Source organism: Tursiops truncatus, chromosome 8, assembly GCF_011762595.2.
Source record: "Tursiops truncatus isolate mTurTru1 chromosome 8, mTurTru1.mat.Y, whole genome shotgun sequence".
NCBI classification, from domain to species: domain Eukaryota; kingdom Metazoa; phylum Chordata; class Mammalia; order Artiodactyla; family Delphinidae; genus Tursiops; species Tursiops truncatus.
The window spans coordinates 25,755,460-25,781,890 of record NC_047041.1 but is presented as its reverse complement, the minus strand read 5'-3'; the positions used below and the strand labels follow the sequence as shown (position 1 = coordinate 25,781,890).

At 36.7% G+C, this 26,431-nt stretch overlaps 1 protein-coding gene and 1 pseudogene across 1 annotated transcript in view; both read left to right on the top strand.

The window, feature by feature from the left end:
• The window catches only part of GUCY1A2 (guanylate cyclase 1 soluble subunit alpha 2), a 425,465-nt gene that overhangs the window by 31,285 nt on the left and 367,749 nt on the right, over window positions 1–26,431 (top strand). Inside the window, exons 2-3 of the mRNA XM_019948660.2 lie at window positions 1,131–1,192; window positions 8,851–8,972. Of these exons, the coding sequence (XP_019804219.1) occupies window positions 1,131–1,192; window positions 8,851–8,972 (184 nt within the window). The remainder of the gene's footprint in view (window positions 1–1,130; window positions 1,193–8,850; window positions 8,973–26,431) is intronic.
• LOC109552312 (palmitoyltransferase ZDHHC7 pseudogene) lies at window positions 22,375–23,245 on the top strand (annotated as a pseudogene).

The following is a 26,431-nucleotide window of genomic DNA, read 5'->3' as shown; positions in this document are numbered from 1 at the left end:
ACTGCTTCTTAGGCAGCAGCATTGTGCTAGATGCTTTCTGCAGATTACCTTTTTAGATTTATATAGGTTTGTGTGGTTAATTAGTGACAGCCCACAAGATTACCAAACTACCATGCTGCTCTCACATCTTGAAGGGTCTGTGTCAGAGTCATTATAACCCCCCAAAATTCATCCATGGCTATAATAGATCAATGTTTTGATAAGCTTTTTTTTTCTTGCTTGATTAGAAGTTTTTATTATTTAAAAAATTCAGGGCTTCCTTGGTGACGCAGTGGTTGAGAGTCCGCCTGCTGATGCAGGAGACACGGGTTCGTGCCCCGGTCCGGGAAGATCCCACATGCCGCGGAGCGGCTGGGCCCGTGAGCCATGGCCGCTGAGCCTGCGCATGCAGAGCCTGTGCTCCGCAACGGGAGAGGCCACAACAGTGAGAGGCCTATGTACCTCAAAAAAAAAAAAAAAAAAATTCACACCCTTGCCACTGAGAATTTGGTTCTTATTATAATTTGTTAATAAAATCTGTGTTTTAAGATCTTTGAGTCACTTTCATGCCTCCCTAGGTCTGAGACTCCAAGATGAGGCTCTGTTGCATAAATAAGTCTAGAATAATTCTTGCTCTGGGATTAAGAAACTCTGTCTTTAGCTGTCATGGGGAGGAGAGGATTATAAAATTCAGTCATTAGGTATTTTCTGCAGATCCCATTTCTTGCCCCAAACACTGTGGCCCCTCTGGGACACTCTAGAACCCTTGCTTGAAATCTCTTGAGGAAGTCAGGCTTGACCTGGGCATTACTCATCTTGTTTAGTACACCCCTCTCCACTGCCCGCAATGTCTAGGTTTATTGTAGGCAGCCAATGAGTATTTTGTTGAACTTAATAGCTAGTACAAAAGCATTGGGGAAAATATGGCTAGGAAATGCTATCATATTTGAAATTGGGAAATTCTGGGTAATTGCTGAGTGCCTCATATTATTAGTTCTTGTGGGGAAAATACATGGCAGAATTCATGATGGGTTTATATTGTAAAACGAAAACTCTTATGAGATGAATCAGATGCTACATATCTGCTTATGATACTCAGAATGGGAATGACACTGATTTGCTGATAATGTATTATTATTATTATTCTGTAGCCCCAGATGATACAGCAAACTCTCAAGAGGACATTGCAGTATTATGAGCACCAATTTACTGGGTAAGTAAAAATGGATTTTGGCTATTATTGGGGACAAATTAAAGATAATTACTACATAGAGAACAGACCTGTGGTTGCCAAGTGGGAGGGGAAAGGGTTGGGGGAGGGGTGGAGTGGGAGGTTGGGGTTAACAGATGTAAGCTATTATATATAGAATGGATAAACAGCAAGGTCCTACTGTATAGCACAGGGAACTGTAGTCAATATCCTATGATAAACCATAATGGAAAAGAATATATATAAAAAGAATGTAGATATGTATAACTGAATCACTTTGCTGTACAACAAAAGCTAACACAACATTGTAAATCAACTATACTCCAATTTAAAAAAAAGAGTTACTCAAGCATAGCTGTTGAACACGTGGGCAACCAAGTCAACCTTATTGCATAATGATTATGATCTCAGTGTGAAGTGAGAGCTCATAGGAGCCCCATGGAGTGATTTCCTTTAGTTTATTTGTGTTGAATCCTTTTAAGTAAAATCCCTTTTGCTAGTGCTTTCCTTTTTCTTCCTTCTTGTGCTCTTACCCTCTCATTCTCATCCACTGAATCTCATATTTTGCCTTAGTAATATCATAAGGTTTATTAGTACCAACCAAGAGGCTTTAAATGGGATTTTAGGATCCTTCAGTAAAGTTTAATCAAATTCACTACAAGCTTAACACAGTTCAGTGAGAAGTGTTTGTTTAGTTAGAGTCACATGCTACATATTTCCTTTATTTATTCCCCATTTCCTGAAATGGTTGTGGTATGATGTAAAGTAAGAAGATTTGAGGTCAAAAGACAGGAATTCAAGGCCTCACAAGGACATAGAACTTTAAAGTAACTTTATCTCTTTTAAAGGGTGTTGATGATGGTAACAACTAAATCAAGGATTATATGTCATTATTAAATGAGGTAATTTTAATGGAAGTATTTTGTAAACAGGAAGCTCCAAATAAGTGTAAAGTATATCCTTGATTGGGTATGGCAGAAAGCAGTTGGCGAATACAGAAGCCTAAATTCACTTTCAGATGCAGTCTAGCTATTTAAATTAAATGTACAATATACTACAGCTATTTATCTTTGTAGAAGTTTAAGAACTTATGAGGAGTCAAGTTTCAAACCCTGGTACCTCTTGAAATGCTATGGGGAATCATTTAACATTTATGGGTAATAGTCATTACCATGGAGATCAAGAACATATTTTTGGCTATTAGGATATAGTGTGAATTTTTTTTTTTTTAATAAAACAAAAGGGAGGAAAACTTAGTGGAAAAATAATCTTAGTACCAAGTAGAATGCCATATACTTTAAGTGCTTGATGACTATGTTAACTGTCATTTCAAAGGGAATTGCCCTGAAACTTGGTCATATCAATCCTCAAGAGTACAGTACTAGAAAAAACATATTATTTAAACTCATGAGATGGTTTTTAATTTGAGGGTATTTGTAGTTTTAAATGGTTTATTTTAAGGGAGATAAATAATGTCAAGTTAATCTCTTCCTACGTACTCTAAAATAAAACTTAATCACTCTCATTGGATTTGCTGCTTTCAAGTATGGTGTTTGGATTAAACTAGTCAATGTATTTAGAACAATTCCTGGTATGTGGTAAGCACTACATGCTTGTTTACCCATATTTATTATCATCATTATTTTTAAGATTTTAATGACAATACCAGTAATGAAATGCAAATTATTTCTGGAATTATGAGTGCCCTCTCCGTTTTGAAATCAAATAATGACTGATGAAATAGTCTTATTTGTGAACTAAATTATGTCTTCATGGCAAGTCAGAGTGGGACTCTTATAAATATGATCAAACTAGATAACTAAACTGTATTACTATAATCAGCAGAAAATTGTTTTTTCCATTAGTAGGATGGAGTTCTCTTTCATCTAAATAACTGCCTCAACTCTCCTCTCAATCTCTGTAGACATAGCCTGTGGTATTTCTTTGTTCATTGCCTAAATGGTCTTTCCCTAGTTCTGTTTATTGCAGACACTATTTAAAGAACAGACAGGGTATAGGACTTTCATATAAAGAGGTATCTTAATGTCCTACTGGTTCTAAGACCTAGTAGCATATTTTTGCTTGGGTGTTGGCTACCTTCTGAGGATTTGAAGTGCCTTTGCTCACTGTCTTTTTCTGTGCTCATGCTGATGAAGATAAACAGGGCCATGGTTTCCCTGTCCAGTGTCCTCTTTGCCTTTTTAGAGTCCATCTTTCTGCTCTCAATTTCTTTTTTCAATACTGAAAAAGGAGAGCATCTATGATCGCTAACACTTGGATTAAAATGTATTCACTCATATGTGTTGTTCCTCTTAAGAAAACACAATTTTATCTCTAACTGTGAAAAGGAATGTGTTTCTTACAGTTAAAGGGATTTCAGGCAATTGCAAGCAAGTGCTGGAAAGTTTATTTTACATGTTTCTGGGGAGGTGAGGGTGGGAAAGAGGTGCTTTTCCTAATCCCTGAAATTGGGCTTTGCCTAAAGCTTGTCTTGAAATAATTCAGCTTTTAGGTGTCTAGGGTTGGATGATGAATCAGAATGGGTAACAGAGAGTAGGAGCTAGCCTTTTTCTTTTTAATTTCATAATTCAGCCTCCAACCGCTAACCTTCCCATCTTCCCTTTCCTCTGTTTTGATACTCTGCCTTTGGATCTGCATTATTTATCAGAGCTCCAGGATTGTATAGTCTTGCGCCTTAATGAATTTTTATACCAGTGGCCCATAGAAACTCTCTGAGGCTTTTTTTAGTCTCCAAGACCTAGACTTGAATGAAGTGAGCAGCTGTTCAAAGGATCAGACAGATGGAGGATTGGGAGAGAGTAGCCGATGGAGCCTCTTGTTAGGAAGTAAGATAGCCTCTCTGTACTTCAGCAACTTTATCTTTAAACATTTATTCTGTTCCTTAACTTATCCATTCACTTGTCCATTTATTTATTCATAGAGATCATTCAAGCTGGGAAAATAAGTGCTTAAATAATTTATTCATGCGGTATGATAAATCTTCATCTCTTCATCTCCACTGTCACCATGGTCTCTCAGATAGAGATTCCAATCTAGTTTTCTGGCTTCTACTCCTGTAGTTTCTGATCATGTATGTCTGGGTGGGGCTCAAGAATTGGCATTTCTAAGGAGTTCCCAGATACTGCTGATTCTACTGGTCCAGGGATCATGCTTTGAAATCCCTGTTTAAAACCATATAATAACTTACTGTAATAGAATAAAAGCTGAGCTATTCCTGTGATCTGGCCTTTGCTTACCTCTCTGATTTCATCCTCTTCCACTCCCCACTTTTCACTCCACTCCAGCCACTCCAGCCTTCTGTTGGTTTCTCAACTATACCAAAGCTTGCTTAGCCTCAAGGCTTTTGCACATACTATTTCATATACCTGGAATGCTCTGTTCCCAGATGTTTGCATGGATTATTCTTTTATAGTAAGTTTTTGTTTAAATGTCATATCCTCAGGAAGGTATGACACCCACCTAAAGTAATCTTCAATCCCCTACCTCAATCTCCAAACACAGTGATTTTCTGCTACATTAGTCTCTATTATCTCTCTTCATAGTACTTATCATTAGCTTATATTATCTTGTTTATTTTCTTATTTGGTTATTTATCTTATTTACTCTTACATTATTGTGTCTTTGTAAATGCTTGGTACATAGGAGGAACTAACAGTTTTTTGGGGGGAGGGAGGAGTGTGAATAAATTAATACATTGTACCCTAGAGGTATGTACACAGAGGTATGTATATAGTGGATAAAAGAATAAATTATGCTTCGGAAGGGAGTGTAAAATGAGTAATCCCTAGGGTCCATTATAGTTCTAAAATCTATAGTTCTAGTATCCAAAATCCTTCTTTTTATGGCATAAATTATACTCATTTATTTGCATAGTTTTCCATTTATGCTTAATGTTCTGCTACAATGTGTCAGATTGACTTTGTGGTAAATTTTGATTGCTGTGTAAACTCTGCATATGCAGTCTTCTTCCCTCAATCTAAAATGAGAAAAGAGGGCCCTGACTGTTCATCTTTATGTTAGCCTTTCTTTAACTCAAGCTTCTAGGGAATGGACTAGCTTTTGGGGCAGTGTGGGGTGGGAAGAATAGTGAGAAGCAAAAGTGATAAGTAGGAGACAGGCAGTGTTTACCTTAGGAATCAAAAGGAACTCAGGATTGAGGAAAATCTGGTTTATGGTGACAATTTTTTCTGATGTCATTCTTGTCATTATCTTGTGCCCTTCTCTCTGTGCAGCTTTATTGTGTAGTATAGAGCAATGGACTGCGAAAATGTGCTTGGAAGTAGACATACCAGATTTACTAGATTTAAAGTCAGGTTGTGCCTTTGAATGATCATGGGCAGATTACTTAACCTCCCTGAGTCTCAGTTTTCTCATTTTTAAACATGGGAATAATAGCACGGTAGGGGTGATATTTAAATGAAATATTAATGATAATAATGTGGTAAGTCATATAATCAGCTTGGTATACATAGGTAATCAGTATGTTTGTTGAATTATAATTACCACTATTGTATCTGACTCTTTTGCACCTTAATTTTTGTTGATTGTCTTTCCCATTCTCCTCTTGCTGTATCCTTTACCTGTCCTCCTTGAGCCTTTAAAACTCTGCAGTCGGGCTTCCCTGGTGGCGCAGTGGTTGAGAGTCCGCCTGCCGATGCAGGGGACACGGGTTCATGCCCCGGTCTGGGAAGATCCCACATGCCGCGGAGCGGCTGGGCCCATGAGCCATGGCCGCTGAGCCTGCGCGTCCAGAGCCTGTGCTCCGCAACGGGAGAGGCCACAACAGTGAGAGGCCTGTGTACCGCAAAAAAAAAAAAGAAAAGAAAAGAAAAAGAAAAAACTCTGCAATCATTTGTTTAGCATCAGGAGTTAAATATGCCCAGTTCATGTTCCAGCTACAGCTTTCTTCTTACAGAGAATTTGGATTTTTTAAAATCTAAATTTCTTCCTCCAGAGTGCCTAATCTAACTGCTCTCACTCATGTTTATACTACACCACTCCTACTGGTCTTTAGCTCACAAAAACGGATTGCTATGGTAGGGAAGACAAAGCAGAGATTTCTTTAAAACGATGATTAGAAAATAACATGATCATCTTTCTGAGATGTAATTTTAATTCATTATATATTTTAAACATCAAAGTATAGAAAAATATGTATTCAGTATCATGCCATTCATTTTATACTTTTTGGCAGAATGAGCATCATTGTGCTAATATCGCAGGTAGGACTGCTGCCAAACTCATATTGGTCTGGGACACCATTTCCTATAGTCATCTAAAGGTATATTATTACTCCATTTATCACTGTGAGCTCTATGTTTGTTTTATACAGCCAACCTCTGTTCTCTTTTTATTTTGACAGTTGAATAAGGATTAAGCTAGAATAATTTCAATAGAACGTTAGAAGTGAAATTAGGAGTGTGTTAACCCTGCTTATTCTGGGAAACAAGCTTCAGTGATATTACTTATGCTGTCGTGGTCAGATTTTGTGGCTGTATTTTATCTAAAAAGTGATGTAGCTTTTTTTGGATATATTTACATATAATATCTATCTTACTGAATAAAAACAAGTTAGATAAAATCTCATAGCTATTGATTGCTCTCTGTTTTTGAGGTAATATACTGGGCACTTCATATCTGTTATTTTATTTAATACTAACAATCTATTTCATAGGATAACTGTATTAAGCTAATTTTTACAGATGAGGAGATTGAGACTGTGAGAAAAAATATTTTGTTTAAGGTCACTCTGATTAAAATGGTGGCACTTGATTTAAAAATAAACCTGTATTTGTCTGTGTTTAATGACTGTGCTCCCCATTCCACCTTTTACTGAGTGATTCCTGCATTCTAGAAACTGTAGTAAGCATTTTGCTTAACTGGTTTATTGGAGTCTAATCTTACAAACATGAAACCCTTTTACTTTTTTCTCCCCAGTCATTTCAAACATGCTATGATGAGCCCTCTTTGATACTAGGTTGGGCAGATTGCACTGTATTCCAAGTACTTTCAGGGAGTATAAAGTCCACTCCAGACCAATTCAAATCTTCAATCTCATATCCAATCTTATTCACTGTCCCTCTCTGCCTGGGTTACACCTTGGCCTGAGGAGCTTGGAATGCAATGTAGAGGTGATATCATGTATTATTGACTCCTCTGCTTTAGGCCAATCCTTTCTGATTACTTTCTCTTCTGATGTGTTATATCGGGCATGAATAAAATGGGAAATAGTAGAAGCCTTGTTTACTTCACTGCTGGTTGTAACAATCCTCTCTTGGCTGTGATGCCCTCAGCAAGGTGCATGTACAGGCTCTGCCTTTACTGCTTCAGATGCCTCAGCTTCTGGCTCTGTGAATTTCACTCCACAATTTTGCTAGTGTAATCCCTGCCCCTGGCTGCAGCCTCTAGATAGGGAAAGCAATAGGATGGGACACCACCAGCTCACCTTTCTTTAGTGGTATCTCCATATCACTAAATATGAATTTTCCCATGGGAAACCCATAGTTTTTGCCTTGCCAAATAGTAGGACTGTAGGCCAGTTCCAATTTGGCTCTATTTATTTTCCCGGTTAATAACACTCCCTGGAATCTTATTCCATTCAGTCAGGTATAGAGGGATGATCAGGAATTCCACCACCTCAGCAGATATTCATGGAGGAATGAGATACCTAAGCCTCAGTCTCTATCAGAGTAGATCCCTCTTTCACCAACTGGTCCTCTGTAGGGAATATTCCCCTTCTCTCTTTTACTTGTGTTTGTGTGTGGGTGGGGGGAGATAACAACAGTGCTCTCCTCCTAGGCCAATAACTCATTCTTCTGATTATTTTCTTTCAAAATTTTCCTGTTCCTTGGCTTATGTATGCTGGTGGTGAGGTGACAATGGCAGTGACTATTTAGTCATTTCTTAAGTTCTGAAGGTGATGTCTGGTCTTCTTGGCTACTCTTTTGAAACGTGGGAGCGTTTGACCTTTATTTTCTGCAGCTTTGGTGCCTTAGCTCTAATTCAGAGGAAACTGGAAAAGTTTCAGTCAACACAGGCATTTTATCTTTAAGTCCTCGTAAGAACTCTAGGAGATAGCTCCATTTCATGAGGGAGGAAAGTTAGACTAACAGAGATTAGATTACTTGCCCAAAGTCTCACAGATAGAAAAAGGTAAGACCATGATTCAAATTCTGTCAGACACCAAATGCTTTATTTGCTTATTTGTTATCCATGCTAATTTCTTGACTGTAATAGAAGTTAAGATGTGTTTACTTTCAACACAGTTAGTGCTAACGCACCGAATTAGCACTGTTAATTATTCTTTTTCTAGACAAATTCATTATAGAAACAAATTACCAGTAGTTATGAAGCACTCAAGTAAAGAAACATTAGCTATACAAACTGATGTATTTTCTGGTTCTTATCATTTATTTTTTTCACACATTGCTTTCTTGTTAATGATTGCTTCCAGTTCCAGGTCCACATTGCTTATTCTGATGTTAGTGATGGGTTATGCCAGAAATTATGTCTTAAAGCTTCAGTTGTTTGAAAATGTCATTATGCTAAGAGCATAAACACATGCTTTTGTGTATGTATATGAGTGCATTTGCAGAGTCTTTTAAAAACTTCTCCATATACTAATTTTGTTTTCTTCTTAGTTATAGGGATGTAGAAAAGAATTTCTACAATATTTCTAACAGATGCTCCTATGCAGACCATTCCAACAAAGAAGACATTGAAGATGTCTCAGGAATTCTTCAGTGTACTGCTAACGTACTCGGTATAGTAACTATATATTTATAAGGTTGAGAGAGAATGAGTAAGGGGAAGGGGGAAAAGTAAAAAAGAGTAAATGTTTCATTTTCTACCAAAGAGAGATTTGGAGACTATGGTGAATTGAGACCAAGACCTTGTCTTCAAGTGACTTAGTTTCAATACTTCTGATGATGTTTAAATGGAAATTACATGCATGCCATTTAGTTGGAGATTGGAAAACATTACATTCCAGGCAAACTTTTCTAAATATTCATATCTGAGTATTATTAGTCTCCTGTAATCCATATTTCTCTGGCTCTTACTGTCAGTTAAAATTGGGGATCTTCCTCTTTTCTCAAAGTCTATGCTTTATTATTATTTATTCTACTATTTCTGGAATGCCTGGTTGGGGCTGGAGGGTGGCTCACATGTACTCATAGTGGACTCTACAAAGGCAGTGAGGTAGGTCATCTATGGAAGTCTCTGCACCCTGTTTATAGGGGGGTGTCTACCTTGAAAATACTAGTATTTCTGGCAAAGGGCTGTTTTTAGATGTTCCCAACATGTTAAGGGATACTGTTATAAACTGCACTGAATCATGCAGCTATAAAGTACCATAAATGAGATGTCCTATCTTATGATCTGAAGTTCTTGGTGTGTGAGAGGTACATTGTATTATACACAAAGTAGATACCATACCAGGAATATTTTTTGCTCTATTGTCTTACATAGTTTTTTGGGAAAGATACCTCTTTCAATTTTTTTGGAATCTTCTTTTTGCCTCAGAACTCAGACAGAAATCCATGGAGTTTTGGGGAGTGGTGGGGGGGAACAGCAAATCTTAGTCACTGACTCCATACAAAACTCAGAATCACCTCTCTCAGAATCAGATTTTGGAGACTAGGAAAAACTTGTTCCCCTTTCTTTCCCTTTAGGGTAAGTACTTTCCCTGGAGACACCTGAGTTCCTCCTACAAACAGATTCCAGGTGACCTCAATGCATGAGTTTACCAGATTTTTCTAAACATATCTGACTCCCAGAGGCAGACCTGGCTTTAACACTCAAGCTGGAACTCCAGCTAGACATTGACTACATTTTCTTCCTAGGTAACTTTTTTAAGCATAAAATATTATAATAAGAACATGGACCTTTTGTGAGGGGAGGCATATAGATGTAAGTGGTTTGTCTAAGACAATAATGGGCAGTGAAAAGATGTACTTACCTCAATCTTAGTACAACTGCATGGATGTCATACTACACAAGTCAACATTATTGGAGAAGATAAGGGGTGAGAGTAAAGGTGGGGTGGGGTTGGGCATTACCCAAGAACTGTTTATAGTTTTCTGAGTTTGTATTTCCCAGGGCTCTCTCATAAGTGATATCTATTTCTTTTGACGCATTGTGATTTTTGAAAAGGTGAGGTGAGATGATGTTCCACTAAGACGGATGTATCAGAATCTTGGCCAAGGGATTTTTAATATATTGAAAAACTTCTCTTTAATTACTAGTTTTCTAAATGATTCCCTGCCCCTCACATCTCCTTTCCTTTCCTTTCCTTATGCTGCCTACTTTGAGAATCGCTGAGTTAGAGGGAGTAAGAGGTGTACAAGTTGATGAATATGTAAGAAGTACTAAAGACTTTTTCTGAACTGTGACTTGAAAATAAGTGTACACAATTCCTACAAGAAACTCTAGGTCAGACAATTTGATATAGTAAACACCAGGTGATACTGTTGGCCCAGCATAGCTTAGTTGATAGATTAAGTTAGTGAGTGAAAAGAAGAGCAGGCAGTATGCTACCTGATGGTATTAGGGAAAGAGTAGTTTTTAAATAAGTACTTATAATTTAGAAGGGGACTGTATAACAGGGTTTAGATTTCCATAAATATTAAATTTTTCTGGAAAACAGATATTAGGTCTAATTTTTTTCCCTGTAAATAATGATGGGTTGTTCTCAAAATGTAAAAAGCACAATCTTGTAAATGACTGCCTCCTGTTCACAAGACGCTGGCATGTATCCAACAGGTGATTATGTGCCTAGGACGTAGCTGTTCTCTTAATTTATGTCCTATCATAATTCTTGAAATATAGACTGAGGACAAAGGTGACAGCTTACAATGTAAGCTTTATTTTTATTTTTAACAAGTCACTGAAGTATGATTAATCTTGGTTTGCTTAGATCTCACCTTTTACAAAGAATTACATTTAAAGTCTCTGTGCAATCATTTATGCAAATGCAAAAATTGATTAACTCTGAAAAGAAAAACACCGTAAAGAAAGAGGACCTGTTCTGAGTTGGGGAGTTTAGCATGGAGAAATAGAGTTTCAACGAGTTTAAGGAAAATGTTGATGCCTGGAAGCCCTGTCTGTGGATGCCAGAGGGCAGTTTTCCAACTCTATGATTTATATTTACCAGCTTTGGGTGGTGTGGTTAGAATATTGGTGGATTGGATTTGAGGGATACATATTTCTCTCACCTTCTTAACATATTACAAGGTTATAGTAAAGACTAGAATTGTGTTTGTTCACTCATCCGAATATTATTTATATTTCACCTATCATCAAAAAATATTTAAAGTCATAGGTCAGAAAATATGATCAGAGTAACAAATTTTTCTCCTTTCAAAATGACCATCTCTATCTACTTAGTATAAACTCTAGGTAGTTTGATCGTTTACCAGCTCTGCAGGTTGAAGTTTGAGTTAAGTGGTTGGCATGGAATAAAAAGAGAAACCTGAAGAGAAGGAGAAAGCTTGTTGCAGAAGACCAGTCATGCTTCTGTCATGCATTTGTTCCATTGCCTCTTCCTTAGGACTCCCTGGAAACATGTGCACATTACAGAGTGGTTTATGCCCTCTGTAGTAATGGTAAAGAACTATTTCTAGACATCAACATTTTTGTCATTGATTTTCTTTTGTTGGCTTAGAAACCAGTTGTTATATTGTCTCATTATTTACAAATTAGGGATATTAAGTACAGATTATTCCTTATTTTGGTGCTCTGGCATTCACTGTGATAATGCAGTACAGTACTCTAAGGAGGTTTCTAAACTCTGGAAAAAAGGATATACAAAGAGAGATAGTTGTGAACAATGCCCTCCCTACTGGAGGCTTTTAGTGTTAAACGTACTGCTTTATTTAGTACATCTTGTACATACCAAAATGATCTTCTAATTTTAGTTGTTTGAAAAATGTAAGCCTTTTCCAGGCATAATCTGCAAAGCTCATTTTTAGCTCCAATTAAGTAAAAATATGTGTTTATAGTCTTATGAGGTACAGCATTGAGTATTTTCTTGGAAATTGTAACAGTTGATTGGTACAATGAAGCATCTATGCTAAAGCATTAAAGGGTGTATACTGTGTTTTCTGCTGAAGTGTTGCCACCTGATCCTGTATCTTGGATTTAGGTAATGTTGGGGAAAGGAAGACAGAATTGAATAGGGAGACTTAAGGGAGAAGGATGATATATTGCTTAGCTCCCTTTGCGTAATACAATTTAAAATAAATGAGGATTATGACGATTTCAGTTTTAACAGGTTTTGATACTGTTAAAGGGGTTGTGGGTGTTTCATCAAAAGCCATAAGATATAGATGGTGTAGGATAAAATCATTCCACAGTAGGACAGAAATCATATAGAAATGAGAGATCTAAGGTAATTCATCTACTGATGAATTATAGCAAACAGAGGTTTACTATTTTAATAAGCGTCAGTTATTTACTAAGTATTAACAAAGTATAGTTTTATACTGCCTTGGCTAAAGTGCATTTTCTCTCAAAATAATTGGTGAAGGACATGAATTGTGAAAAAATATTCATTAAAGTTTTTTTCTGTTTTAAAGGTCTTCTGTTAGAGTGGGGCTTTATTGTCTCCAGAAAGTCAGCATTTAAAGTCAGTGTCAGAGTAATGTTTTCATAGGATTATTTGTTGGGAAAATGCTAGTGAGGAGAATGGAGTGGATGACCTTTGGTGCATATACCTCACAATATTTTTGTGAAATACTGTGTAATCTGAGCTCCCTATAAAGTGCCACTGATTCCAGAATCATTAGCTGGTATGGAACTTTTTGTTGCCACTTGTTTTTATATAAGCAATAGTTTATTGCTTACATGTTGACTTGTATGTACTTTTCTGCTTTTATTGTGATTTTGAATGTGTACTTGACAGCCTTGTAATTGGCCATAAAACTGTGAAGAGTTAGTTAGCCTTACTTTAGGGTTAAGGTTACCTGAGGGTTTCCTTAGAATAACTCTAAAACATGTAATTGTTTAGTGAATTAGAATATATTTAACATATTTAGCATATTGGAGAACTAGTTGGTACAAAAACCACTTATTTTTATAGACGAATTAATATTGATAGCAATAAGTAAATTCTGCCAATATAGTTCTATTTTGGGGGAGACAAATGGTGTTTTATTTATTTTTTTATTGAAGTATAGTTGAGTTACAATGTTGTGTTAATTACTGCTGTACAGCAAAGTGATTCAGTTATACATATACGTATATTCTTTTTTTAACATTCTTTTCCATTATGGTTTATCATAGGATATTTAACATAGTTCAATATAGTTCTTATTACTGTAACTTGGTAACGGATCAGTTTTCTCTTTCATTAAAAGTAAATTAAAAGTAAATAGTGTCAGTATTTTAATGAGATGAATTGGAGTTAGGGTGGCTGGAAGGGAACTGATTTATTAACTGATTTAATAATGATATTATAATGTAGTAATTTAGAGCAAAAACTAGAGCCAGATTACTTAGTTATGAAAACATACTTACTCACTGTATGAACTGGAATAAGTTACTTAATTTTTCCATACTAGATACTTCTCATTTGTAAAATGGGGATAATATAATTGCATACCTTCTAGAGTTGTTAGGAAGATTAAATAAGTTAATTTATATAAAGTACTTACAGCAGCCTGATAAATAACAAATGCTGAAGTGTTTGCTCCTATTATTGAATATTCACAAAATAATGTTTGCATCAGAACTGGGAGGTCAATATTCTCCCTTTTATAGATGAAGAAACATATTTTGATACAGTAACTTGTTAAGTTCCTTTGTCAGTGCTGACAAGCCACAAAAGCGGGATTTAAAACCAGGTCAGTCTGACTCCAAACCTTTCCCTGCTTCATGCTGCCTTCAAGGGTCATTGGACTAAGACTGACTTTACATCACACCTCCAATGCTAATTACACAAGTCTTTCTAGTTCTCTGAATTATGAAAGTTGTCATTGTATTGCATTTTACTTAGTTCATTACTACTTGAAAGTGTACTAGGGAAACTTGCTTGCATAAGGATAGTATCAAAAAAGTTTGGTTATTTATCATTGGTATTAAGGAGAATGCAGTTTCCTTGTAATTTGAATCATTTACAGGTTAGATTTTTTTTTCAGATTTCAGATGTTGACAGTGCAAATTAAGGGTGACAGTGTTTGGCTCATGACACAAACATGGTTTCATAGTTATGCTGTAGTAAACCCTATGCCAGTTCTGTTGGCCACAAGATTTCAAGCTGATTTGGTGGCTTAATTTAATATGTTAGATGTCATTGGCCTAGCACAAACCTTGCAAAAGGCTGTATTTATAATGCCATTGATTTTTTTTTAATGGTTAAGCTTAGGAATATTGTCAAAGTATCTCATTTAGGAATTTAATAATTTAGGCATTATTAAATTTAGGAATTTAACAATTATAAAATTATTAAATAGGAATTTAATAATGCCTAAATTATTAAATTTAGGAATTTAATAATTCCTAGTAGAGAATTGAGTAGTTATTCTATGTAAATTAAAAATAACTTCTTTTTTCTACTCTCTGCTTGAATACTTTTTTCTGAAGTGATTAGATGTAGTAGGTAGGCCTGAAAAGGAATGAGACTGCTGAGTGTCTCACTGCCTCCAATATGTGTAAAATTATAAAACATTTAAATAAAAACTGATCCTTAAATTATGCAGACCAGCTTTAGAAGATACAAGTATATTGAGAAGAAATGTAGAGGGCTTTCTTTACTCCCCTAGATATTTTTTTCTCTTGGGAGCATTTTCTTCTGAATCTTATAACAAGCCTTTTCCCATTTATCCTGCTAAATTTCTCCACACTAAGCTTCTCTTCTTTACTGAAAAAACATGACAGTTTTTCTTTCTTATTTTTTTGATCTTCTTTGTCTATATCTAATGTGTTATTGCCCTATCACTAGCAGCTTTCTGTCCTGGACCTCTTCTTTATGTGGGAGAGCAACCTCTCACATCCTAAATTCTTCAGACTGCCTGTTGTTCTCTTTTCTGAATTTTTTAGTAGGTAGGTTTTTACTTTTCTTTTCCCTTTAAGTTTTTAAAAAATAAACTTTTAATTTTAGTATAGTTTCAGATTTACAGAAAAGGTATGAAGATAGTAGAAGATTCTCATACATTCCACACCTATTTCCCCTATTATTGACAGCTTACAGTAATATGGTACTTTGGTCCCAATTAATGAACCAGTATTGATACATTATTATTAACTAAATTTCAAGCTTTATTTAGATATCTTTAGTTGTTACCTGTCCTTTTTCTCTTCCAGCATCCCACTCAGGATATATTACATTTAGTTGTTAGGTCTCCTTAGACTCCTCTTGGCTGTGACAGTTTTTCAGTCTTTCCTTGTATTTGATGACCTTGATGGTTTTGAAGAGTACTAGTCAGCTTGCTTTCAGTTGTCTGCTGTGTACTTTGACATATGTCCATCATTATTGTGTGTGTGTTTTGAGCACTTCCCTACTATCTTGTATTATAAGATGCTCCAGACTCATCTTGTATATTTTCTGCCTCAGTCATTTCTCAAAGTCATTTCTTAAAGGAGTCTCAATGGAGTCCTGATTCCTTTTGTTGGAGAATGGTGTTGGAAACCAAAATCTGGGTACTCGGTGTACTCATTGCTATTGGGGTGTTGCTGCTTCTAGGCTCTCTCAGTTGACAGAGCAAGGAAATATATATGTGTATATTAACTGCTATATATATATATATGCCTGTCTATAAATATTTCTGTATTTATGTATTATGCTAAATATGAGTTCATACTGATGTCTTCAACTCTAACCCATTATCGTATGGATCATTCTGACCTTTCCCCCTTGCTTACTGTAACCTCCTACTCCAGCAGTGAGAAACTTTGTTCTGTTTAGCCATTGGCTACATAATTGTTCAATTGCAGTGTAGGAGTATAGTTGTTTCAGAATTGTTATTACATGCTCCTATGGGAAATGATTTTTATCAACTAGAGTACAGTGTTTGTGTGCAATTTCAGAGTATGGATTTATGTATGAAGTTTTACAGACTCCACTCATTTCCAAGGTTATTTAGGTCAGCACCTTTCTACTCTACTACCTTCAGTGAAGTTTTTTTTTGCACTTGTAAAAAAGTTTGTAATACAGTTATATTCTTTGTGTGACTTGATAGCTAATTCATTCCATTCTGGGATCTTACATTCCATTTCTGGGATATACATATGTATATATAAAAATATATTTATATACAAATACATATATAAATTTTTTTCTATATATATTTAAAATTTGTATACTGTAAAGTTCACTTTTTGTGCTGTATAATTCTATGAGTTTGATAAGTGCATAGTGTCATGTATCCACCATTATAATATCATATGAAATACTTTTACTGCCTTAAAATTCCTCTGTACTTCACCTTTTTAACCCTACCTCTTTTCCCCCAACAAATCCCTAGAAAATACTAATCTGTTTGACACTCTATAGCTTTGCCTTTTCCAGAATGTTATATAAGTGGAATTATAATAGCATGTAGCTTTTTCACACTTTTTCTGTTTTTTTTCTTTGTTTTTTTGCTTAGCAGTGTGCATTTAGGTTTAGTACATATTTTTGTGTGGTTTGATAGCTCATTCCTTTTTTCTCTCTGAATAGTATTCCATCATAATAATGTACTACAGTTTGCTTATCCATTCACCTATTGAAAGACAGCTGGTTACTTCTGTTTTTGGTGATTATGGATAAAACTGCTATAAACATACACCTGCAGATTTTTATGTAGACATGTTTTTGAATCAGTTAGGTAAGCACCTAGGAGTGTGATTGCTGCACTTTGTTTAGCTTTGTAAGAAACTACCAAAATGTCTTCCAAAATGGCTGTTATCACTTATTCCTCATTCTCTCCAGAAACTGGTTTGTCAGATTGTTTTGATTTTAGTCATTCTAATAGATGTGCCTTTTCCCTTGAAGTTTTAATAAACAAAAACAGCACCTGCTATCTCCTTATAATTTCAACATATACAAACTATAGTTAAGAATATTATTTTCCTGTTTTGTCATTATGAGTGCTTTTCCAAGATTTTATGACTGATTTAGAAACTGTTTAAAAAATTATTTCTGGTATGATTAAAAATCATACCAGAAATTATCCATGGTGCTAACAGGCAGAATATTTCTCTTTGATTTGGTAAAAATAAGCCCCTGGAATGGAGTCAGCCACTGTTATATAGTAGAAAATGAAATATTTTATGTGTTTAGGTATAACTTCTAAGTGATATAACTTATCCTATTTATTGAAGATGTTCAAAATATCAGTCTTTGTTAATATGCTTATGCTCCCCTCATCTTCAGATTAATGTGGTTTGAATTCCTTTCAACACTATCAATGGCCAGTGAGTCAAACTCGCTTAACGAAACCTTCTTTTACTCAGTTCATTTTCATAAGCAGGTTTTGTAAGCCTCTTAAACAATCTCCCATTGCTCTTTTCTCAGGAAACAGTATAATTTCCACTTAATATCTGCAAAATTCCTAACATGGAAAAATTACCTGTGACTTAGAAGAAATGAAAGCACAGTTAGGTCAGCCTTTTTACATGGGCTTGTGGGGAAGGCAGGAAGACTATGAGGCTGTGATGTAAGAGTCTGCTGCAATACTTATTGACCTCTCTACTGCTTCTATTACCAAAGAATAATTTTTGTTTTTTCTCTCAGTTAGCAAGAAGTTTATTCTTTCCTTACTATGTGAGAAAGATGATGTGGGCCCATACCACTTCCTATGTGAAACTCATAGGTCATTTTTTTACCATCTCTTGGAACAAATTCATAGTGATTTGGCATATTTACTTTTTAAATTTAAATACCATATGTTTGTGTTCACTCCTTTTGAATCTTTTAGCTCAAATGAACACACCACCTTCTCTCCTCCCCTCTCTTTTCCCTTTTTATTTTATGCCTTTTATTCATTAAATTAATTATTTTTATCTTAGGTCTACTTTTTGTTTTTTGGTCCTTTATATTCTCTGATTTTATTGCTCTTTGCTACAAATCTCTAACTTTGACTGGGCTATAAATTTTAATAACTAGTTAATTATCTTGAAAATTAATGAAAATTTTAAGTAAGATTAGAGTTAAATTCAAATATCCTAGGTTCTATGCTAGATGAGTTTTCATTCTTATTAACTTTGGGTTTAGATGTTCAGTCAATTTTAAGTGTTTTGACAGCATTTCTATCACCATTTATTTAAATTAATTTGATGAACAGAACTTTATGAGTCAGAATAAAGATGTTATTCAAATTAAGGCTTGTTATATGATGTATTCCCTTTATTATCTCACAGTCTATTTTCAAAAACAAAAATATGGATCTTTGTATTTGTTTTTTATGAGCCTGTTCTGTTAAAAATTCTCATATGTTTTATTTTCCATTTGGGGAGCTATGATTATGTATTGTGGATGATTTTTATAGGTGTTTTGGAGTTCTCTTTCCCTATTTCTGTTACCCATAATGGTAGGTAGTTAAAGTGAGATAAGAGATTCATTTCAAATGTAGTATGATTGAGCCCAAACTTCCAATTCCTGGCCTATCCTGCTTTTCAACCAAGTCTGATCTTAACTTTACAATAAGAAATGGTAATTTTCCTTTGTGAAGAAAGGAGATGTAGATTTGGAAATATTAGTCAGAATTTTTCCCTGTGATACATGTGAATTTTATTGTAGCATTTGTGGGCAGCTTCTATATTCTTTTTTTTTTTTTTTTTGCGGTATGCAGGCCTCTCACTGCTGTGGCCCCTCCTGTTGCGGAGCACAGGCTCCAGACGCGCAGGCTCAGCGGCCATGGCTCAGTGGCCAAGCCGCTCCGCGGCATGTGGGATCTTCCCAGATTGGGGCACGAACCCGTGTCCCCTGCATCCGCAGGCAGACTCTCAAGCACTGCACCACCAGGGAAGCCCAGCTTCTATATTCTTATTCCCCATTGTTGTGGTCCAGACTTGGTTGGAGTAGATTGTTGGGAGATAGAGAATGATTGGAGATATGAAGGATTGAGCTTCACTTCCCATGTAGAAAAGAGGAGTCAGAAGAACCAGCTGTGAGTCCCCACAGAAGAGATGAATCATTGATGGTATGAGATAGAATGTTATTTGATGTAAGTGAAGTGTTTTTGATAGATGTGAAAAGAAACCAGTGGAGCACATATAGCAACCAGTTGAAGAAAAAAACACGTGTGATATTCATAAGCAAGGATGCTGAAATAATTCCTGACTCATACATACTGGTCAGATTGAACATTTTCCAGAGCTACACTAGGAAAAAAGGAAGAAAATCCAACTCTGAATATATGTATATTTATTTTAACATTTATGAATTTATGCTTTTGCCCTTCCTAGAGAGATATCTTTTGTATTATTGCTTTGAATTCTAATCCCAGAAGTAATTGTTTCTACTCCAGACTCTAGAAGAGTAGATTCCACTAGTGATTGTACAGTAGGATCATCTGGAGAAATTTTTAAAAACAGGCTTGTAAACACTATATCCAAATATTCTGATTCATCATATCTAGAATGGGGACTGAAAACTTGTATGTTAAAGATAAGTTCCCCAGGGGGAATGACCGAGATCCTGAGCTTTCCTCCTTCCATGGGCACACCAAAATTACAACCATTTAATGAGCACTATTGATAAGAAAGACAAGAGACTAGTAGAAAAGATCTTGTACAATTAAAGATGTAAAGAAGGAACCACAACATGATGGGCAGTAGGGGCTAAGATGCAGTATAGACAAGACCCATACCCCTTAGTGGGTGACCCACAAATGGGAGGATAATTACAATTGTAAAGTTTCTTCCCAAAGACTGAGGGGTCCAAGCCCTACATTGGACTCCCCAGTCTTGGGGGTCCTGTACCAGGAAGACAAGTCTCAGAATGTTTGGCTTTGAAGGCCAGCTGGGCTTACTTTCAGAAGACACACAAGGCTGTGGGAAATAGAGACTCCACTCTTAAATGGTGCACACAAAATCTCACATGCTCTGCGACCCAGGGCAGAAGCAGTTATTTGAAAGGAGCCTGGGTCAGACACACCTGCTGATCTTGGGGAGTCTCCTAAAGAGGCAAGAGGAAACTGGAACTCACCCTGGGGACATATTGACGTCAGCCATTTTGGGGAGCTTATTCTACCATGAGGACACTGGTGCTGGCAAGTGCCATTTTGGAATCCTTCCTATAGATTATTAGCACTGGGAACTGGCCTTGCCCACTAGCCTGTTAGTGCCAGTACTGGGACCCTCAAGCTAAGTAGCTACCTTGACAGGAACTCAACCCCAGACTCCCTGTACCCACAGCCACCCTGGGACCCTGTCCACTAATGGGCCCAAGACCTGCCCCTGCATACCAGTGCACTGACACTAACCCTAAAGTAATCAATCACCAGTGGGCTGACACCAGCTTTGGGCTCCATGGACCCTACAGTCAGCTGTGTCAGGGATCAGCCCCACCCGTCAGCAGGCTGACACTATATCTTGGAACCCCGTCCCCACAACCACCCTTGCCAGATGTGGCTCAGCCCACCAGTTGACCAGCACCAGCCCTGGGACCATCTGGGGCTCTGCGGCCAGTCACCTTGTGACCCAGCCACACCTGCCAGTGGCCAGCAGCCTCTGTACAAGGCAGGGCCTGACAAACAACCCAGCTGAGGGCTAGCCATGCCTACCAGACTTGCCCATAGCAGTCAGCCTGCTACAACAGAAGGACCTATGCAGCCAACATAGGGGATACCCTAGAACCTATAGCTCTGGTGACCAGGAAGGAGTGCACTGCTGGAATGTGTAGGACTTCTCCTACAAAAGGTCACTTCTTCAAGGTCAGGAAATGTAACAACCTACCAAATACACAGAAATAAGAACAGCAATTTAGGCAAAATGAGGCAAGAGAGGAGTATGTTCCAAATGAAAGAATAAGATAAAACCTCAGAAGAGGAACTAAGTGGAGTGAAGATAAGCAATCTACCTGATAAAGATTTCAAGGTTATGATTGTAAAGATGCTCAAAGAATTCTGGAGAAGACTGGATGAACAGAGTGAGAAGTTAGAAGTTTATAACAGAGTTAGAAAATATAAAGAACCAAGCAGAGCTGCAGAATACAATAACTGAAATAAAAAATACACTAGAAGGAATCAAGAATAGATTAGGCGATACAGAGGAACAGATCAGCGAGCTGGAAGACAGAGTAGTAGAAATCACTGAAGCTGAACAGAAAAAAGAAAAAAAGAATACAAAGAAATAAGGAAGTTTGAGAGATTTCTGGGACTACATCAATAGTATTATTTGCATTATAGGGGTCCCATAAAGAGAAGAGAGAGGGAAAGAGTCAGAGAACATATTTGAAGACATAATGGCTGAAAATTTCCCTAACCTGAGAAAGGAAATATCCAGGCCCAGGAAGCACAGAGTATCCTAAACTGGATCAACCCAAAAAGGGTTACAGCAAGTTAGGCAAAAAGAACATTTTAATTACAGTGTGTCTCGGTGTGTTCCAAAAAGTTAAAATGTTAAAATGGCAAAAATTAAAGATGAGAGAATATTAAAAGCATCAAGGGAAAAGCAAAATGTTAGGTGTAAGGGAACTCTCATAAGGAAATCATCTAACTTTTCCACAGAAACTCTGCAGGCCAGAAAGGAGTGACTTGATATATTCAAAGGGATGAAAGAGAAACACCTCCAACCAAGAATACTCCACCTGTCAAGGCTTTCATTCAGATTTAATGGAGAGATCAAATGTTTTACAGATAAGCAAAAGCTAAAATAATTCAGCACCATCAAATCAGCCTTACAAGAAATGTTAAAAGGACTTCTCTACATAAAAAAGAAAAGGCCAGCTCTCCAGGGTGGGTTCTGGCTCTCACGTGTGCTCGGTGGCAGCCTCCCTCTCACTAGCCCATGGGACCCAGTTGAGTGGAGCTGTGGGCGGCTCTGGCCTGAACATGAGCACTGCTGTACAATGTGTCCCTGCCTCCACTGCTGCAGTTGATGTTGCCGCTGCCGCAGGCCAGGAGGAGTCAAGGTGCTGGGCGACCCCACCTGGGCCTCGCATTCTATCACATGGGACAGTATGCACCTTAAGATTCTGAAGAAAAGGCACAAGAAATGTTTAGAAATAAATTGTGAGGGAAACCATGCCATCATCAGGACACTGGCTCTGGGATGTCAAACATCATCCTCTCCTGACTGAAAATGACAACTACGACTTTTCATCCTCCTATAGTTCATCTGTGACAGCAGTGGCATGATCTGCACCATCATGATGTGGCTTCTGGTTATGTACTTGGACTTCATGGTGATGTTAGTTGTGCTGCTGCCTTCTAAAGACTTCTGGTACTCTGTGGTCAACAGGGTCGTTTTTATCTGCCTGGTGATGCTTGCCCTGTCATCTTACCTGAGGACTATGCTCACCAGCCCTGGAGCAGTACCTAAAGGCAATGCTATTAAAGAATACATGGAGAGTTTGCAGCTGAAGTCTGCAAACTGAAGAGTTTGCAGAAGAAGTGATCTACAAGTACCCCAAGTGCTGCTGTATCAAGCCTGAGTACACCCACAACTGCAGTATTTGCAAAAGATGTATTTGAAAAATGGATCATCCCTGCCATGGCTGAACAATTGTATTGGAGAAAAGAATCAGAGATTTTTTTGTGCTCTTCACTATGTACTTCGTGCTGGCGTTCATGCACACACTTGTGCTCTGAGGGCTGCAGTTCATCCCCTGCATCCAAGAGCAGTGGACTGAATGCAGTGATTGTTCATCTGTAGTCACTGTAATTCTGTTGATCTTCCTGTGCCTTGAGGGTCTGCTGTTTTTCAGTTTCACTGCAGTGATGTTTGGCACTCAGATCCACTCCGTATGCAATGATGAAACGGAGGTTGAGAGGCTGAAGAGTAAGAAGCCTGAGTGGGAGCAGAGGCTGCAGTGGGAAGAGATGAAGTCAGTCTTTGGGAGGCTCCCCCTTGCTGCTCTGGATGAACCCCTTCGTTGGCTTCTGATTCAGGTGACTGCAGATAATACTCAGAAAAAGGGGCCCAAGTTCTCTACATGAGGCCCTCTCATCATGCTACAACTTGTTAATGGACTTTATTTATTTGGGGTCAGAAATGGTATCAACAGCTCATTTGTGACCAATAGGGCAAATGGAACCTACACAAACCAGGTGTTACAGCAAGCAGAATTTATATATTTATTGTCACAGATAGGGATTTCCCACACTGGGAAAATCTGGGTGGCACTCTGACCAGTGTCATTGTCCAGTAACGAAGGAGTGTGGCCACATGAAGAAGCCAAATGTTATTATCTTCCTGTACAGTAAGGAGTTTTGTTAACATACTTGGCATTTTCTAAGAAGGTGTGTGGGGTATTACAAGGGTTATTAAAATTCTGTGTGCCAGAAAAAACAAACAGTCAAACAAACAAAAGGAAAAGAAAAGGCCACAACTAGAAACATGAAAATTACAAAAGGACAAATCTAATTGGTAAAGGCAAATATACATAAAGGTAGTAAATCAACCATGTATAAACCTAGTAGGAAGGTTAAAAGACAAAAGGAGTAAAATCATCTATATCCACAATAAGTGGTTAAGAGATAAACAAAATGAAATGATGTAAAATATGCTGTCCAAAACAGTAGATGTGGTAGTGGAGAGTAAAAATGCAGGGTTGTTAAAATGGACTTAAGAGATCAACAACCTAGAATTATCTATCTATCATCTATCAACTATCTATCTATCTATCTATTTATCTATCATCTATCCCTGTCTATCTGTCTATCTATCTATCATCTATCTATCTATCATCTATCCCTATCTATCTGTCTATCTATCTATCATCTATTTATTTATCTATCATCTATCTATCTGTTTATCTACTTATCTATCATCTATCCCTATCTATCTATCTGTCTTTCTATCTATCTACCTATCTATCATATATCCCTATCTATCTATCTATCTATCTATCTATCTATCTATCTATCTATCTATCTATCTGTCTTTCTGTTTGTCTATCTATCTGTTTCATGGTAACCACAAGCCAAAAATCTATAATAAATACACACAAAAAGGAGAAAGGAATCCAAATATAATATTAAAGATAGTCATCAAATCACAAGGGAAGTGAACAAAAGAAGATGAAAGAAAGGAAAAATAACTATAAAAACAACCCCAAAACAATTAACCAAATGCAGTAACTACATACCTATCAATACTATTTCAAATGTAAATGGACTAAATGATACAATTAAAAGACAGAGTGGCTGAATGGATAAAAAACAAGGCTTATCAATATGCTGCCTATAAGAGACTCATTTCAGAGCTAAAGAACACACTGAATGCAAGAGTATAGCAAAAGGTATTCCATGCAAATGGAAACAAATAAATAAAAATTTTGTATAACAACACAAAAGACCCAGAATAGCCAAAACAAACTTGAGAAAGAACAAAGCTATAGGTATCATACTCACTCCCTGATTTCAAACTATACTACAAAGCTACAGTCATCAAAGCAGTATGGTACTTGCACAAAGCAGATACATAGATCAATGGAACATAATAGACAGCCCAGAAATGCACCCACACTTACATGAGCAATTAATCTATGACAAAGGAGGCAAAAATATACAATGAGAAAAAGACAGCCTCTTTAATAACTGGTGTTGGGAAAACTGGACAACTATGTTCAAAAAATCAAACTGGACTACTCTCTCATACTGTGCACAAAAGTCAACTCATAATGTAGTAAAGACTAAAATTTAAGGCTTGAAAACATAAAACTTCTAGAAGAAAACATAGGCAGTATGTGCTTTGACATCAGTCTTAATATTTTTTTGGATATGTCTCCTTAGGCAAGGGAAACAAAAGCATAAATAAATAAATGGGGCTACATCAAACAAAAAGCATTTTCACAGCAAAGGAAACTATCAACAAAACAAAAAAGCCATGTACTGAATGGGAAAAGATCTTTGCAAATGATATATCTGATAAGGGGTTAAAATCCAAAATATGCAAAGAACTTATACAATTCAACATCAAACAAACAAACATTAAAAATGGGCAGAGGATATACATAGGCATTTTTCCAAAGAAGACATATAGATGGCCAACTGGCACATGAAAAGATGCTCAACGTCACTATCATCATCAGGGAAATGCAAATCCAAACAACAATGAGATATCACCTCACACCTGTCAAAATGGCTATTCTCAAATAGAAAACAAATAACAATTGTTGCTGAGGATGTGGAGGAAAGGGAACCCTTGTTCTCTGTTGTTGGGAATGTAAACTCTTGTGGCCACTATGGAAAACAGTATGGAGAGTCCTCAAAAAATTAAAAACAGAACTACTGTATGATTCAGCAATATATCCAAAGAAAAAATATATCCAAAGGAAAAAAAAAACAGTACTTAAAAATATATTAAAAATATATATGCACCCCTATATTTATTGACGTATTCTCCACGATAGTATTGTCCATCAATAGATGAATAAAGATGCAAGATACACACACACACACACACACACACACACACAGTGGACTATCACTCAGCCATAAAGAAGAATGAAATCTTGCCATTTCCAATAACACGGTTGGACCTAGGGATATTATGCTAAGTGAAATGAGTCCGACAGAGAAAGATAAATAATGTATGATATTACTTATATGTGGAATCTGAAAAACAAAACAAACAAACATAAAATTAAAAACAGAGTTATAGATACAAAGAACTAACAGATGGTTGCCAGAGATGGTGTGGGGAGGAAAGAAATAGATGAGGGAGATTGAGAGGTACAAACTTCTAGTTACAAAATAGATGTGTCATAGGTATGAAATATACAGTGTGGGGAATATAGTTAATAACTATGTAATTCCTATGTTCGGTGACATATCATAGCTAGATTTAATGCAGTGATCATTTTGAAATATATAGAAATATTGAATCACTATCTTGCATAACAGAAACTAACATAGTGTTGTAGGTCAATTATACTTCTAACTCAAACTCATAGGAAAAAAAGATCAGATTTGTGGATCAGACCAGAGGCGGGGGTTTGTAGGAGAGTGAGTTGGATGAAGATGGTAAAAAAGTACATATTTCTAGTTATAAGATAAATAAGTACTAGGGATGTAATGTACAACATGATCATTATAATTAATACTGCTATATGTTATACATGAAAGAATTCTCATC